The sequence below is a fragment of the Pelecanus crispus genome, chromosome 6 (genome assembly GCF_030463565.1).
Source record: "Pelecanus crispus isolate bPelCri1 chromosome 6, bPelCri1.pri, whole genome shotgun sequence".
Taxonomy (NCBI): Eukaryota; Metazoa; Chordata; class Aves; order Pelecaniformes; family Pelecanidae; genus Pelecanus; species Pelecanus crispus.
In genome coordinates, this window is record NC_134648.1 from 31765980 (window position 1) to 31782539 (window position 16560).

Genomic DNA, 16560 nt, shown 5'->3' on the forward strand with positions numbered 1-16560 from the left:
CCTGTGTTGGTTTCTGAAGCGTGAATTTAGCTGCATCTCTCACGCTCCCACCTTTCCAATCTTCTTGGTCATGGATTGGTGCAGGGAGCTCTGAAGGCTTTTCTGCTCAGGGAGTGACACTCAAATCTTAACCTCTCAACAAATACATCTTTCTTCTCAGCATGCATTTAATTAATATAGCTTGCATAAAAATACCTATTCAGTTACATAGTCAGCGTGCACATCCTCTCTCATCGTTGTTAACCCACTCCCAGTACTGGCTGTGAATTAAAGCAGCTTTTTGGCAGGAAGAGTTGCCACATAGAAAATGAACACCAGCTTTTGTAGACACTGCTTCACTCTGATCAAGCTTCCCTTGGCAACCAGTGCAGTGTAAAAAAGATTTTGTTCTTATCAATGTCTTTTTTCTTTTTCATGCATTTAGTGCGTAGGAAGCTATTGCGCTCTCATTTGAATAGCTTTGGGTGGGGGGAAGAGAGCAGAGTATGGGCCAGAAATTGAGAAACGGACCAATTTTGAAGGGATGGGACTGTTTGCTCTTTTCTTTTATTCTTGCAGCAGCATGAAAGGAATGTATTGTGGGAAAAAAAGAAAGCCAACGTTTGTTTTGATGTCTTAATGGAGTTTTCTTTCCTCCATACAGCATCTTCTTTATAGCATAGGCTGCATGCATTTAGGAGAGGAGGACTTGACCCATGAACTCTGCCTCCAGTCATGTGTGCCACAAGATAGGGCAATGCTGAGTTGATGGATAACTTGGAAAGGAATGCTGTTGCGGGCTTTTAATTTTCCCAAGCCCCCTGGAGGGGAGTGCGGCCTGCAGAGGAAGGAAAGAGGAAAACTGACTTCTGCAGAAATCTGTTTTTTATTAGCTTGGTGAAGAAGGGTGAGGAAGGAGGTGGCTGGGGAAGGCAGCTGAGACTAGATGGATGTGCAGGGAAACAGGAGGACAATGAGAAGAGTAAAATGCCCAGGAACTAGGAGTTTGGGAAGAGCAGCAGTGAAGCCAGTAGGAGAAAAGGCAGAAGTAAAGGTTGGGGGGAGCTGCATGGAGTGACCCACTGCTGCTGACTTAGTGAATCAGATGCTTCATGTAAATGTGATACGTCCGATTCCTCTCCATTCCTGTTCCTATATTTAGCTTAGGGAAATTGCTTCTTTTTTATATTTTGGTTTTTTTCCTCTTGCTGGAGCCAATGGAAACTGCTCTGACACTTCCCTCCCTCCCTCGCCCCCCCCTTGAAACAACACGAGCTTTTTATCTGCATATATGGTGCATGTATAAGATAGGGCTTTGCCTTCATGGAGGTTTGGAAAGCTCTGCAAGGAACCTTTCACCACTTTCTTGTTGGCTGACTCAAATGGGCTCCCTGACGGAGAGAGCTCAGGCTGTCTGCAAAAACCTTTGACATCGCTGTGAGAGCTGATTTTGTCCTTCCCTTGTGTTTGAGGTTACGGGAATGTGCCACAAGAAAGAGGAGAGATTCCACAGCCAAGTTGTTTTTAAAAGCTGCTTGCATCAGGAAGGTGTACTTAAAAGTTGTAGGGTGGCATCATAGACCTAGAAATAATACCTTTAAAGATGTATGCCATTGCCAATGCTGCAGGAACCAGCATGCAAACAAACAGGACACTTGATCTCAGCTGGCTGATAGATGGTTTGTATAGCAGTAATCCATACAGCAGTGAATAGTTTCTATAAATGTCTTGGAAATCAGAATATACTTGTGGATTAAAAAGGTGCTGTGGTCATCAAGCGCTGCCTGCAGCTGCAGAGGAGGTAGGTTTGTGCTGAAACAAGGGTGCTAACAATGTTTACCTTCTAAACAGCTAGTCTGCACCAGGGTCAGCGTTGCTCTCTGTAGGTCCTATGTGAGGTGCTTTTAGAGCTAGTCTTAGTTTGCATGTTGGCACTAGCATTTAAAAAGGTCTCTTCAGACAAAGGTGTCTTGAGAACTTGAATTTGTTTTGAAAGCTTCAATTTGGGGAAGGGATGGGGCAGGTGGAAGAGGTGATGTGACCATTACAAAAGTGCAGGTTTGAAGTACTTTGCTTGGTCTACATCCACATTTAGAAACTAGGAACAAAACCATCAGTGCTGTCTTCCCTTGCATCCTTTCCATCCCTGTGGCTGTAAAATGCTGAATGCAGTCTTATAAATGAGCAGACGAAGGCTGAGGATGGATAGATGGGTGTATGCTCTTGCATGCAATTAATTTTCCATGGTAATTATTTTTATTATTTTAACTGCTGTAAGATAAAAGCCAGCATAAACGGAAGGGAGTAGATACTTTGAGTCTCCTGAGGGCTTGGTAGCCTTACTGGACTTGGAGGCAGTGTGGAGTAGGTGGGTCAGCGATCTGACCGTTCAGTGTTTCCATTCCCTTTATTTTGCTAAACCAATTTCCTTTGCTAAAACAGAGCACGCCCAGAGTACTAATGGTCTCTGAGCCACCTTGTTTGGGGAACCACTGCAGTTTCTGCTGAAGAATGACTTGTTGCCTGCATGGAGTGGAGGGAGCTACTCTGGGGCCACACTGAGCTGAGCTGCGAGTGTCTGAGCAGGCAATTGAGGCCACCCTGAACACGCAGAAGAGATTAAAGTGCTAGAAATGGTTAATTTCTGCTCGTTGAGGAGATGTGCTCTCTAGGACGGAGTGGACTAGACACCTTCCCAAGCATTTTAAGAGGGAGCCAGTTTTCAGAGTTGGGTGCTCCTGACTCACAGAACAGTATCTGTGTCTCACTGTAAGATTTGAGGTTTGTGGCCTGCCATCCTGCTGGATAACGTGTCCTTAGAGTTGGCTGGAGTTTTCATTGTCCTTGTGTATGGCAGACAGGAGAGTGATGGTGGAAAATCAGCATGGGACAGCATAGCAGTGGGGTAGCTTTTGTTGGGTAGCAGCTAATTTAAGAAAGCAAGTTTAGAAGACTAGTTTATCCTGGCTAAATGACTTTATTGGTATAGAAGGTCATAACCAATTAGCAGGTTACGTTAGTTGTTAGCTTCCAACTCAACATAACCACGTACAATCTTACTTCACCAAGCCTATGAGTTAAAATTACCTTTTCGTGGCATAAATCAATGCTTGCTGACCAGTAAGGAGATACTGTAAGAAGAACTTCTTTCTTCCCCCACCTCGCACCTTCCAGATAGAGTTTTTTAATTATGGGTCAATCTCACTGAATTGAGCATAGGGGTGTCTCAAGACAGTTAAAATATCCGTGTTTCTGATGGCTACGGCACTAGAAGCCGTACGGCTCTTTGTCGGTCCGCCTTGATGTGTGAGCTGGGTGGCTCTTACCTTCACTGTGGGCTCTGGACTTGGCCGAGGCCTGGGAAGCGGGGAGGAAGCCTGCCAGCAGACAGCCCACTCTGGAGTGCAATTGAGCTACAATTCATGACTGTAAGTGGCCAAAGGCTCTGTCGTGTAAGTTAATAATGGCAAAGCCCTGGACCTTCATGGTTCACTATACTATTCTAGGAAGTGGTTTGTTTTCTTGCCTGGTTTGAAGACCATGGTTTGTTTTTTGCATCTTTCCTGTGTTTTTAGACTGTGTTCACTTCTCTGAAGTCCTGTTTTTCTGCAGAGTTCCTCACAATAAAACAGTAACTTAAATTTAAGAGCTGCATAAGGAAGTCTTTGCCAAGATTTCATGTCTTTTCCTTTATTCTTGTTTTTTTTTGAAGATTATTTTGAGCACAATTCATCCCTGTCATAACTCAGCAAGATTTTGGTACATTAACCCTATCCAACTCCACATAATGGGGTTTTGCTTTGCTTTTCTCATTAGCTGGAGGCTTGGGATTAGATAGATTTTCACATCTGCTAACTTCCTATTTCATATTTTGTGATTTGCGAGGCTTAACCTCCCCCGACTTGTTAATGGATCACAAACCACCTGCTTCTTTACACTAATCCCTCAGAAATACGTAGCATAGCTTTAACTTGAAACTCTCCAGATTGGTTCCCCAGGGTAAAAAGCACAGAAGGATCAATCCCGGTCTGAAAAAACTGCTTATTTACACTTTCCCTGCTCTTCCACAAGATTGCGTCTCCAACCATGGCTGTCTGCCTTAACTATCAAGGACATTTGATGCCTTAATTGCCTTGGCCTTCTGGGTAGGGCATGGGTAGAGGAGAGTAGTCTAATGGGGCAGGGGCATATCTTGTGAGCAGTTGGTGCTTTGGGGGTTAAAGCTTTGGTTCCCTCCAATGGTGTCCGGTTTGAGCTAGCAACGTTAATCGAGCCTGACAACTTCAGCCAAGAACTCTGAGCTCAAGGTCTTGGTGCGTCAGTCCTCCTTTCTGCTCTCTTTTCCATTTCAAAATTTACACCACTTCTGGCAGGGTAGCCCGGTCAGATCAAGGGAAAGGTCACCTGCCTGGGTTAGGTGAGGAGGTGCCAGAGACATCATAGGTCCCTGCCAACCCTGAGTGATGCCTGCAGCACTGCTAAACCTGCCTGCTGCTGGGGACACAGAGAGGGGCCTGGAAGGACACGGCTCTTGTCCTGAGCAGCATGGCACCGAGGTGTGCTTAGTCCTGGCTAAAGCCCTGCATGTGAGTGTGCACTGTGTTGAAATGTTGGTGAGGTCTGTAGGTGAGATGCTGCAATGGGTTTCTGTGACGCCTCAGCTTTTGCCTTTGTGCTTGGCTGCTTCAGACCAACTCCTCTACTTCTGTGTCCTCGCGTTTCTCCCCCCGACTGACATCTGTAGCCTGGCACACGTTGCGGGCGAGCCCCAGTGTGATGGTGATGTGAGTGAAGTCCCCAGCACGGCGAAGGCTGCTGGCAGTGGAGCCAGGGCATCCCGCAGTACTCCCCTGGCACCGCAGCAAAGGAGGAGCTGAGTCTGTCCAAGCACTGGCAGTGTGTACTAGCAGAGGGAAAGGCAAAAATCACAATTTCTGTTTTAGAGGTGAAGTGAGACATAGGGCACAAGGTCGGCAGAGCAATTGCTGTTCTTCCCAAGGCCAGTTTTCCCTTCCTTTTATACACTTAACACTTACTCTTTTGGGAGGGGGCAGTAAGGGTCGTGTGTTTTCTGTTACCAGTGGCTACTGCTCTCTGCTATGAGACAAATGCTACTGTGTGTGTAGGGTGTTTGTGGAGAGTGGGGAAGGCTCGAGTACTTGGGACTGCCCCAGGCTTGTGATGGGCTGAGGCACCAAGTCAATGTGCTATGGGCAAGATTAGTGGCAAAATGGGGCCTCTTCTCCTTCCCTCCCCTCCCAGTCAGCGACTGTTTTGCTCCCAATGGAGATGATTATATTGCTTACCAGGAGTTTACTACCGCTTGCTTTTGCAGTTCGTCTTGCTGAGAGATTTCTGCAAGGTCCCTGAGCAAGTTGTTTATTCAGATATGTCCCTTGGGTCAATAGTTTTTGGCATCATATGTCTCACTTCTCATCTGGCCAGCCACTTCTTGTGGTATACTCAACAGTTTCTGTCCTGTCTAGTGTTATAGCCAAGCACAGAAATCTAGCCCCTCTACCTCCCCTTCTTTCCCTGCCAAGGGCTTTTCTGAGAGATCCCCACTTTCCTTCTTTCTGACCTTACTCTGTTCTAGACATGCTGGTTTGGTGCCTAGTACATACAGTCACTTTTATGGCAGGGGATGTAATCCATTAGGGCCGTTGCACAAACTTTCATGGTTAACTTTCTGTCCAGCTTGAGCAATCAGAGGCTCAGGGCTCCCAGATGCTCGAAAGGTAATTATTTATGGTACTAGCACATGGTACTCCTCAACATGGGAGTGACTTGTGATTCCCTACTGGGCTGCTCTTTTCTTTGTGATTTTTGGTTAACCACAGCTCAGTCTGTGAGATCAGGGGATGAAACAGCTTTTTGGGGCTGCTTTTGCTGCTGCTCTGCCAGCAAGGATAGCTCTTCGGTTTTCTTTATACACACAGTCATGTCAACTCTCTTTGTTCTTCTGTTTCCTCCATCTAGGTGTGTTGTTGTGCTGTTCAACCCTAGAAAAAATAAGCAACACCATATTCTAAACAGTTCCAGGTGAGTGAAGCTATCAGGTGGGCTTGCTTTCTGTGGGAGGTGAATTCAAGGTTTTTATGGCTTGAGTGAAGTGCGGGAACTGCTGTTGCTCCAGGCTAAATCCCCTCAGTGAGAGCTGCCTTGGGGAGAGGCTGCCTGCTGGTTTGACTCCAGCTCCTTCTAATATGAGGTGCTATTGCTGACAAGGTACCATGTCATAAACATTGTGGTCCTATGAGGAACTGTTAACAGGCATGACATAGAGGAGATCTTACTAGAACTCCATGGTATCTGACTTTCTTTTTTCTCCGTTTAAAACTGTGACCTCATTGTTGAAGCCAGGACTGGACACGGTCCTGCATCTGGAATAAAGGCACAAGGATGAACCTCGACTTTTGGAGCTTTTCTGGTGCTGTATGCACACTGTTTGAGACTTGAGCAGCAGGAAATCCCCATGGCAAGTGTCAGACCTCTAGTAAAGCAAAACCATTGTGTCAGGCTATTAGGTGTGGTTTTAGCCTCTTTGCAGTTCGTCCCAACCTACTCCACAGTCATGACGTATTGAAACAAAATCACATGTTGTAAATGTTTCTCAGTGTAATTTTCTCTGTTTTAGGAAAACAATTACAGCACTTGCTTTCTCTCCAGATGGAAAATATTTGGTTACAGGAGAGGTAAGTGTGAGAGAGGGCACACCTTGTCCATCACATTTTGAAGCAGACAGAGGGTGTTAGAAGAAACAAGCCACTGAGCTGCCTTGACACAGAAAAATCAATTTCAGTGTTGCATCTCTGGGTGGACCTGCTGGGTTATGGGTGGCTCTGGGTGCTCCTGCTGGCAGTTTTTCAGCATGTTGTCTCCCATCAGCTTGGGGGATGGATCTTCTGGGGTGGCATGTGTGGGCTGAAGGTAGAGTGAAAATAAGTGGAAGGACACACAGCATGGCTCTACTCTAGCATCAGTGGAGAGTACTTGGATGGTCCTTGATCTTGGTCTGAGTTTAGCATTGTCCCTGTAGGATTTCGGGAAGTAACTGAAGCCAGTAACAGTGTTGTGGAAAAAGTGAAAAGTGCATGTGGAACGGAGCTTTAGAATAGTGACAGAAGATGCTGGTGCCTGTGGTTTGGCATTGTAAGTTTGGCTGGGGGCGACAATTGCTTCCTCTTTCCAAACATGCCCAAGGGGGAGAATAAGGATGCACTGTGTGTCTGTTCTGCGTTAGAAGTTCAAGACATGGGCTGTGTGTCATGAGGCTGGAATTGCTGGATGTTAGAAATCCACAGAAATGCTGACTGTGTCCCTGTATGGTTGGGCTGAGTTTGCTCTTGTGTGTGATTAATGGTAATTTACCACTAGTCTCTGTGCCTCTGTAAGATGTGGGGAGGGAGCATGTGTGAAACAGGTCCCCTCCTGAGCCTCAGCCACAGAGAAGTATGTCACAGCCCTATGTCAGAGCTGTCAAGATGGAGGCTGCTCACTCCAGAGGTTCCTAGTTCAGCCACCATGATGGCAGCTGTCATGTCACTGGGTGGCTCCCAAGCTAGGCCTGAATCCTGCATCGATCAGGCTAAGGATAGAAACAACAGTGTTTTGGGATGGAGGCTACCTTGACACAGAAAAAGTAAGCACAAATTTTCCATCAGAGCATCAGAGATTGTTGTTGTTACTAACTTTTCAGTGAAAGCATGAGGTTTTATAGCTGTAATTTGGTTTAATGCCTCCTTACACTCTAGAAGGCTAAATGTAATAAATGTAATAAAACCCCTTTATGTTAAAATTATAATATATGTAATATATATATGTATATTTTTTCCTCCCTGGTGTTCAGTTCTGATGATTCTGGTGGCTTCTTTTTTTTTCTTTTTTTTTTTCTTAAATCTCTGGTGCTCTATTCTTTTCATGTGGGGTAGGAAAAGTGGTGAAAAGTGAAGTGGGTATTTTTCTTACTGACAACTCAAACTTTAGAGTTTGAAGCTTCATTGGGGTAAATGGCAAGTTCAGATTTAACAAAAAAAAAACCCAAAAACCAAACCCTTTCCAGTTATACTTGAAAGCTTTTTTTTGCCTTGTTGCAAAACATGTCTCCTCTTGCCCTGTTGTAAGACCATTTCTCTTTTCGGTATCCTCCCACGTGTCTGACATTTGAGTTATTACTTGGTGTAGCAGTGTCCCCTGCCGGTGTCAGCAGTCTCGTCTTAGTTCAGCCTCTGTCCTCTGGGTGGTCCTATATGGAAATGCTTTCTGAGTTCACTTTGTCAAGCTCGCTTTTAGCAGCCTCATGCTAATTCCGCCTAGCAACACCTTAGTTTTCTTCATGGCTGGCTTTTCAGGAAGGAGAGCATGTAGGTTAGTCTTGGCCACCATACATATTAAATGTCTTTTGTGTATTTCAAATCCAGAAGAAAATGGATTTTTTTCTTTCTTTTTTTTATTTTTATTTTTTTCTTTCTTGCCATAGAGGCATAGATTCTTCATCCATGGGGATCACACAGACATTTCTTAAATTATGAAATACGAATTCAGTTTGTTAAGGTCTTGGGGTATGTGCTAAGATGCTGGGTAATATATATATGTATGTATATACATACATATGTATGCATGTGTTTAAGTACCGTAGTTGCTTTGAAGAGCAGCTGATTCAGCTCATTGTAACATCTTGCCAGCCACTTTGAGACCTCAGCTCTGCCTTGCAAGAGAATCATAGAATGCTTTGGGTTGGAAGGGACCTTTAGAGGTCATCTAGCCCAACTCCCCTGCAGTGAGCAGGGACATCTCTAACTAGATCAGGCTGCTCAGAGCCCCATTCAACCTGACCTTGAATGTTTCCAGGGATGGGGCCTCTACTACCTCTCTGGGCAACCTGTTCCAGTGTTCCGGAGAGAGAACTGTACCAACTGCAGTAAAATCTGACCACGGTGTTTTTCCAGGCCACAAGCAGTTGCTTGGCAAAGCTTTTGAACAAGACAATTAAAACATGCACAGTTCTGAGTTTTTAAAACTTTGAGTTCTCCTTGTGATCAGACTTGTCTCTCCCACACAATCAAATGACTTACTTAAAACTGATCAGACAAGGTACCATTTTGCCATGTTGCCATGGATATGTTATCTTGCAAGCTATTGTTTTGACAGACTTCAATATGAAATCATGAGCAGGCTCTTGAGTAGGATTTTCCCATCAGGCTCATTTTTGGCCAGCATTTCAGCTTATCTTGTGCACCTTGTTTTAATTTGGTTTAACAACAAACAATTAAACAAAAGAATAGAGTTGTCTGAAAGGAGGTGCTGGCTGAATTGGCCTTTCTGAAGTCTATGGCCTTCTCTTTCTCTGGAGAACAAGTGTAAAACCAGAGGCTCTGTTCCCTCAATGTCTTTTTCTCTGACAGTACCCTGCCCATACTCCTTCAGGCAGCATGCATCTGTGTGTTACCTTTGTGACAGAAATGATGCTGCTAGTCTCTCAGAGGCCTCCCTCGAATGGTGTGTGGTAGTTATCACAACAGTCATGTCATGTTTTTGTACAGCATGACCTGGCTTGAGATCTCGGATGTCCATGTTATGTTAGGAGCAGAGGATGTGAGGGCCTTTTGGTTCACTGTGTCCAGAGATACAACCTACTATAATCCTTTTTGTGAGCTAGCTGTGAGTTCCCATTGCAAAGATCAGGGATGTGCATCAAAAGTATTGTTCTAGTCTCTGGCTGGTTTGTGAATAGCATAAGAAAAGGTTAAAGCAGGGGAGATTGTATTAATTCTTTCAGATACCTGTTGAAATGCATATACTCCTTAGGTTGTCAGTCTCAACCTTGGCTTTCAAGAGTTGAAGGAACTGAGGTCTAACCTCTACCCCTATTGTGAATGCACCATCTAGACATCTTTTTCCAAGCACCCACGTATTTGCGTGCTTCAGTCTGTCAGAACTGACCTCGGGGGTTACGTTTCTTGTTCTGTGTCTGTTCTTATCCCCTCCAGAGCGGACACATGCCAGCAGTTCGGGTATGGGATGTGGCGGAGCGGACCCAGGTGGCTGAGCTCCAGGAGCACAAGTATGGCGTGGCCTGCGTGGCCTTCTCCCCCAGCTCTAAGTACATTGTTTCAGTGGGGTACCAGCATGACATGATTGTCAATGTGTGGTCATGGAAGGTAAGTTCTCTGGGATATTGGGTGGACCACAGGGTGTTGCTAAATTAAAAAGAGTGGACAGTCTGTCTGTAAACTATTTCAGTTCCATCTTGCTTTCTGCTTTTTTTTTTTTTTTAAATTATTATTATTATTCTGTTGTTGTTTGTTTTTGACATTCATAGACACAGACAAGTTTGGACATGAGGGAGAGATATGGTCCCTTAGGGAAGGTCTAAGTCACTTCAGTGAAGGGATATTCTCTATACTTGGAGACGTGTGACATCTTGCTGTCCAGCCAGAAAAGCCTGGACTTTGAGACCTTGTCAAAGTCTTGTGCTTTTTTAGAGGCCTATTAAAAACTGATTTATGAGGTTGAGGAAGGAAACTCTCATCAGCCTGGCATTTCTTTTGTGGTGTAGTGGATGCTCTTGGCTTGTTTCATTTTTGTTGTGTGAGGGTTTGTGATACTCCTAACCCCATCCTTGCTGATTGAGAAAGGGAACATGGAGAAAGCATGGTTGGTGAAAGCTGATGGAAGTCACTCTGTCTGCCACTGGATTCAGACAGCACTTTGTGGAAACAAAACGTGTGTCATCCTCTAGAAAACATTTAAATGTGTGCTGTTTGTATATAAAAAAAGAAACATTTATTGTCAGTAGGCTTGGAGTCTTCTATATTAATAAATGATAAGCACTTATGCAGCTACTGCTACCTCTTCGGGTGCTGTAACCCTCTCTAAAAGATGCGATTTAAAAAAAACTTAAATGCATCTGTTTAAATCTCATGTGATGCAGCTTGTAAGTCTGTGCTCGTTTAGTATATTACTCTCTTCACCACATTTCCTGTGCTGTAATTAGTCTTTTAGTTCTCTCCTGCATGAGCTGAAGTTTGACCTGCTATTTTTTTGTATAGCTGAACTCTGTAGTGCTAAAACCTAAGTGTGTTTGTCAATGTTGAAAATTGAGTGCTCAGCCTTTTGGTTCTTTCTAGTTATATGAACGAAAGTAGTGACTTGGAGATGGCCATAATGCATGGCATGTGTGTGTCTGAGTATAAGTAGCTTTGTTTTCCCTTGCTTATGCAGGTTTTTCTGTTCACTGCAATCTTATTTATAATTATGTGCATGAGAGCCTGTGAGGTAAGGATTATCTCACTCTTCTGTGCTGAAGAACACATGCTCTAAGCATATGCTCTGGACTGTGACTCTCGGGAGGTCCAGCTAGCCTCTATTTTGCAAGCTGGGTACCAAAACTAGAGAGACTTTGCCTGACCGAAGTCAAAGAAGAGTAAGAGACCAAGATGTGAAAAGAGGTCTCCTGAAGCACTTTCCTGCACTTTTAACCACAACCCTTCTTCTGTCCACTGTGCTGCTGCTTTGGTTTCCCTGTTTTTCCTGGCTGGGAGACTTGGTCAGTCATTTGGCTGTGATGGAAAAGCAAGGCCCTGTTGTGTGTAGGGTCTCCTTGCTTCCCTAAAGAAAGGCCACAGCAATGATCCAGATGTTGAGGTCTGCAAGGGCCCTAGGCCTTTCTCTGTGTGCTGTCTTGAAAGAAGTTATGTTAATGGGAGCCCCCCTTGCTTTTCCCCCAGTCTGGGTTGGGGGGTCCTCCGTGGTGATGGCGCAGCAGCCTAGACTCCTCTATTGCCAGTTTCTTCACTTCTGTCAGCACACAGTCTGATGGGGCCCTTGGAGTGATGTGTTTTGTGTGCTGAGGGCATTGCGTTGGGAAGACTGGGAGCAACCAAGTCCTTAAAAGAAAGGGTAAAGGAAACAGAGCGAGAGTAAAAAGTGGTGCACTGTTGTCAACCATGTGCTGCATGGTTGAAAACCCACCACAGGCAGAGGGGAAAACTTTTTTTATTCTCACTTCTACCAATCCCTGGGGAAAAGCAGGAGGAGAAAAACTGAGCACTGGTATTGTGTACAGGGAGCTCCTGTCATCTGACTGTTCTGCATGGGCAGTGTCCATTGGTGTTTTCTGTCCCTGCCATGTTCTTTATACTTTCCCAAACTCTTTGATGTTTTGAGGTGCACATTTGAGGTGTACCAGATTTTGCTTTGTCCCTTCCGATACAGGCATGGTCTTTTTGTGTTTTGGGTCTTTTGGTAAAGCGTCATGTCTTTAAAGAGAAGAGAGGATTTATGGAGGAACCAGTACTGTTTTCCCTGCGGAAAATACCTGTTCCCCATCTTGAGTGCCTTGCCCTCATTGCTGCCTGGAGACTGGGAGAGCTCCTCCTTGTGCTGGCCTACATATGCTTTTGCTGTTTAGAAAGGGAAATGGGTTTGCTCTGAGCTCCTGGTGATTGTGAAACCAATATATTTGTCATGGCTCAGGCAGCAAGTTCCTGCAGGCACTAGTGCCTGCTGATTTGTTCTAGATCCCAGTCAATGTGGAAGTGGAATTGAATGTAAATGTGAGTTGTACTATCTGCCAGATCAATGCTCCCAGCTAATGCTGGGGAGATTGTATTCAGGGATGAATGGGGAATAGTTTGGGCCTCATCTTTTCCCTGCTGCAGAGTTTGTACTGGATATGTGCCTGTAATTGAAATGGGTTTCCTTTCGCTTCTGAGCAAAGAAATTAAGCTATCTAAACAATTATGTTTCCAGAAAAACATTGTAGTGGCAGCCAACAAAGTCTCAAGTAAAGTGACAGCTGTGTCATTCTCAGAGGACTGCAGTTACTTTGTCACTGCTGGAAATCGACACATCAAGTTCTGGTACCTGGATGACAGCAAAACCTCCAAGGTGAGAGAAGGCGCATCAAGGCCAAGCTGTGAACAGGCATTTCCATCTTACGGCATGGTGGATTTTGCCCCAGTGAGCTGTGGGAAGTGGGAACTCTTTGATTTTGCTGGGATTCAAGGATAGCCCTCCACCCCTGGCTCTCAAGTCTCAGTCTCCCCATGGGCTGGTAGCACCAAAAGGCACCAAAAGCTTGTCTTATCCTGCGCTGAGGTAGGGGCATGGCTCCTGGAGTTGTATAGCAGCATGCTTGTTCTTCAGTAGTCACATATACTGAAGGACAAAAAAACTAGAAAAGAGCTGCAGTCATTGAACAACGTGGAGCACAGAAGTGGGGAGAGCTCTTTGATGTTGGTATGAGCACTGCAGAAGGTTGTGAGTGTTATTTTGAAGCACCAACTAAAGTGTTTAAACTTTTACCTGTTTGATTCTTCTTTGGGGGACAGAATCCACGTACAGTAATTTTTCTGTGTGCTCATGAGCAGGTGTTACTACTTCACGCTTGAACCCTGCTTTGGCATTTGGTATAAATCACAGATTGGCCATGGAAGGGTTGTTCTTCCAGTGATTGATCTGCTATCTCTGGGTCATGTGTTTTGGTGGCACTAATACTGTTCTTGTTCCACTGACGTGCTAATACTGATGGTCTCAATACATTGTGCAACCAATGGGTCTGCAGCAAGTCAAACGTGTCACTACCTTTTCTTGTAGGCTGTTTGCAGCTCACTCTTTCTTTGAGGCACTTCAGCACTCAAGAGTTGATGTTCTAAAATACGTCTGTCTGTCTGGAGTGCCTCGTTCTGTTTCTAACAAACTTTTTTTTATTGGTAGGTCAATGCCACAGTCCCCTTGCTAGGTCGCTCGGGATTGCTTGGAGAACTGAGGAACAACTTCTTTGCAGATGTGGCGTGTGGAAGGGGCAAAAAAGCTGACAGCACCTTCTGTATCACATCCTCAGGCCTGCTCTGTGAATTCAATGAAAAAAGGCTGCTAGACAAGTGGGTGGAGCTGAGGGTGAGTTTTACATCCTCCTCTCCTGCAGTATTTGTGCCTGCTGAAGCAGACCAGGAACAACAAATAATAAGGGCACTCAGAGAGCGCAAGCTGACCACCAGCAGTGAAAGTCATTAGGCCTCTGCCACTTTGTGATTTACTCTCGAAGGCCAGGCAAAAATAGTGTTGCTTCCTGGCAAAGGGATTTTATTAATCACTGAGGCTCTTTCATTCTCAAGCCTCAGTGTTACAACTATTGCCCTTCTGGCAAAGCAGTGTCCTGATGTAACTTTGGCAACCTCTGTGTTGTCCCTCCTGGCTTGGCCTGGACAAGTAGGAGTTTTAGAAGGATTCTGATTTCTACCCACTCTGCAGTCTTACTTCGCTTGTGCATCTCAAATGCGGGTTCCCAAGGTGCTAGTTGGTTTGGCTATTCTAAACTGCCAGGTTGGCCCATAGTTAAGAATTTGATTGTGCTTATTTTCCTTTCAACTGAATGTGAGATGCCCACCTGAAAGGATCCATTGTATTAAAATCAAGGGAAAAATCTTTCCACGCTTTCACTCGAGTGAAATGCTTCTTCTTTTCTTTCCTTTCCTCTCTAAAAACTGCCTTTCACTCTTGCTCAGAATACAGACAGCTTCACAGTAAGTTGGAAAAGAGTTTTGCATTGAACCTATCCCCTTGTCACCACGCTCCATTTTGTACCATTTTCTGCCATTTGTACAGATCCCAGTGGGAGGGGGAAGAAAATAAATTTTTTTTCTTTTCTTATCCCCTTGTGACAGGTAATGTATTGGTGTGCTAGTACAGGGTGAGGTGCTGCTTGCCTGCCAGTGGTGCTGAATGTCACAGAGGAACAAAAACCAATGTTCAGAGTAAGACTCAGCTGGAGCAAATGTGTAGCTCTGCTGACCTCCCACCACAGTGGGTGGCAGAGGAACTGGGCTTTTTCCTTAACCAGTTGGAATCTGCAATGGACCTTGGCTGGGAAGCTCCTCAGAAAGGAAAATTGGATTTTTAGACTTTTCCTTACTCCCAGGGCTTGACTTCACTTCACTTCAGCTCTTCTGACCATGACTCCTTTGTCTGTCAATTTGCTATTCTCCCTGTCGTGTGTCTGGTGGCCTTTGAAGTAAGAGTGCATTGCTTATTCACCTTCTTGTGTGCTGTGTCCTCCTCAGACCACTGTGGCAAACTGCATCTCTGTGAATCATGACTACATCTTCTGTGGCTGCGCTGACGGCACCGTGCGGATTTTTAACCCTCTGAACCTTCACTTTGTCACTACACTGCCGAAGCCGCACTTCCTGGGAACAGACATTGCGAGTGTGACTGAGGCCAGGTACCGTGGAGAGGGTGGAAGGGAGCAAGGGAGGCTTGTGGGGGTTAGAAATGTTCCCCAGATCTTTGCTGTCTGGAGTGTGCTCTTTTTATGTATTTAAAGTGGCAGCCTGTTGCAGATCTCTCTGAGCTGTTGCAACCTTGCCTTGCGTGGCTGGGCTACAGCCCAAAGCTTGTTGCTGGGCTACACAGCATATCTTGCTCCTCACCTCCCTGGGATTGCTTGGGTCTGGTGGCCTTTTGACATTGGTTGCTATGAGCAAGCAGGCAGAGGGCACAAGATGCTGTGGTACACTTCAGTTGTTCCTGTACCATGGCACATCCTTTGCTTATCACTGGTAAGGGCTGAAGACTCTCCTCCATAGCAATATAATGATGTTGCTAAGAGGTGCCCAGGCTCTCGTGGGGCACTTTTTCAAAGGCTCCCTTGCAATCTTTTATAGACCCAAATCTCCTACTATTGTCTGTAGTCTTTCTTCTCCCTCAATTTTGTGCATTCTGTTGTCTTGTTTCCTACCTTGGTCCAGTATCTTCTGCCTTGGCTCTCTATTTCTCACCTTCTGAGATGGGTAATGTGATTTCCGTATAGTTCTGTCTGCCAGCTTGCAGAGGCTTATGCTAGAGAAAACCCTTCATGTGTTGCTGTTTGCCAGTCCTGGTTGGAGGCTTTCCCAATCTTCTTCTGTTGCCCTCTTTCTCTTCTGTCAGTAGTGGGGAAAGAAATCCAAAGGTATATGAATCCACCAGCCATCATTCCACTGGATATCTGGAGTTCCCATGTCTACAGATACATGCTTTTCCCCCCCGCCCCCTTGCGTCTCAACAGGTTTTTTCTAAACTTTTCTTGGGAACCTGAGGTAAAGGTTCAAACAGTGCATTGTATAGTCCTCCTCCAGAAGATCTGTGGGAGATAATGATATTCCAGTAAGGAAGCTGGAAAAGGAACTCTCTTGATTCGAAATGTTACCAGTTTCTGGTAGTGCTAAAGTCAAGCATGGACATACATGGACCCTTTAAAAATACTCTCTGCTGCTGTCATGCATCAGTTGAGCAGAAGTATTCATGTGATTCTTAAACATGCAGTTGTAGTGCTGATTACAATCTTAACAACAATTTTTTTTTTTATTACTTCCAAAGAAGCTTGAAAACACAGGACTCCTTATTCCCATGCATGCCAGAGCCTCTCTGTGGGATGCCAGTTGCCCACAATGAACTGCCCACAACTGTATCAATGACTTGATTTTTCAATAGGATCTGGGCTGCACTCTTCTAGCCCTCAAAGCTTTGCATGTGCAGAAGCAGAAGCTTCAATTGTTGGGTGTGCTACATGCGCTTTGGCCCTCACCCCTGCATCTC

General features: G+C 45.1%; 1 protein-coding gene across 1 annotated transcript in view; it reads left to right on the forward strand.

Annotated features, from left to right (window-relative positions):
* Window positions 1–16560, forward strand: part of MAPKBP1 (mitogen-activated protein kinase binding protein 1) — a 97408-nt gene that overhangs the window by 46696 nt on the left and 34152 nt on the right. The window contains exons 3-8 of the mRNA XM_075712919.1: window positions 5959–6021; window positions 6617–6674; window positions 9969–10139; window positions 12733–12870; window positions 13699–13881; window positions 15045–15205. Coding sequence (XP_075569034.1) covers window positions 5959–6021; window positions 6617–6674; window positions 9969–10139; window positions 12733–12870; window positions 13699–13881; window positions 15045–15205 — 774 coding nt within the window. The remainder of the gene's footprint in view (window positions 1–5958; window positions 6022–6616; window positions 6675–9968; window positions 10140–12732; window positions 12871–13698; window positions 13882–15044; window positions 15206–16560) is intronic.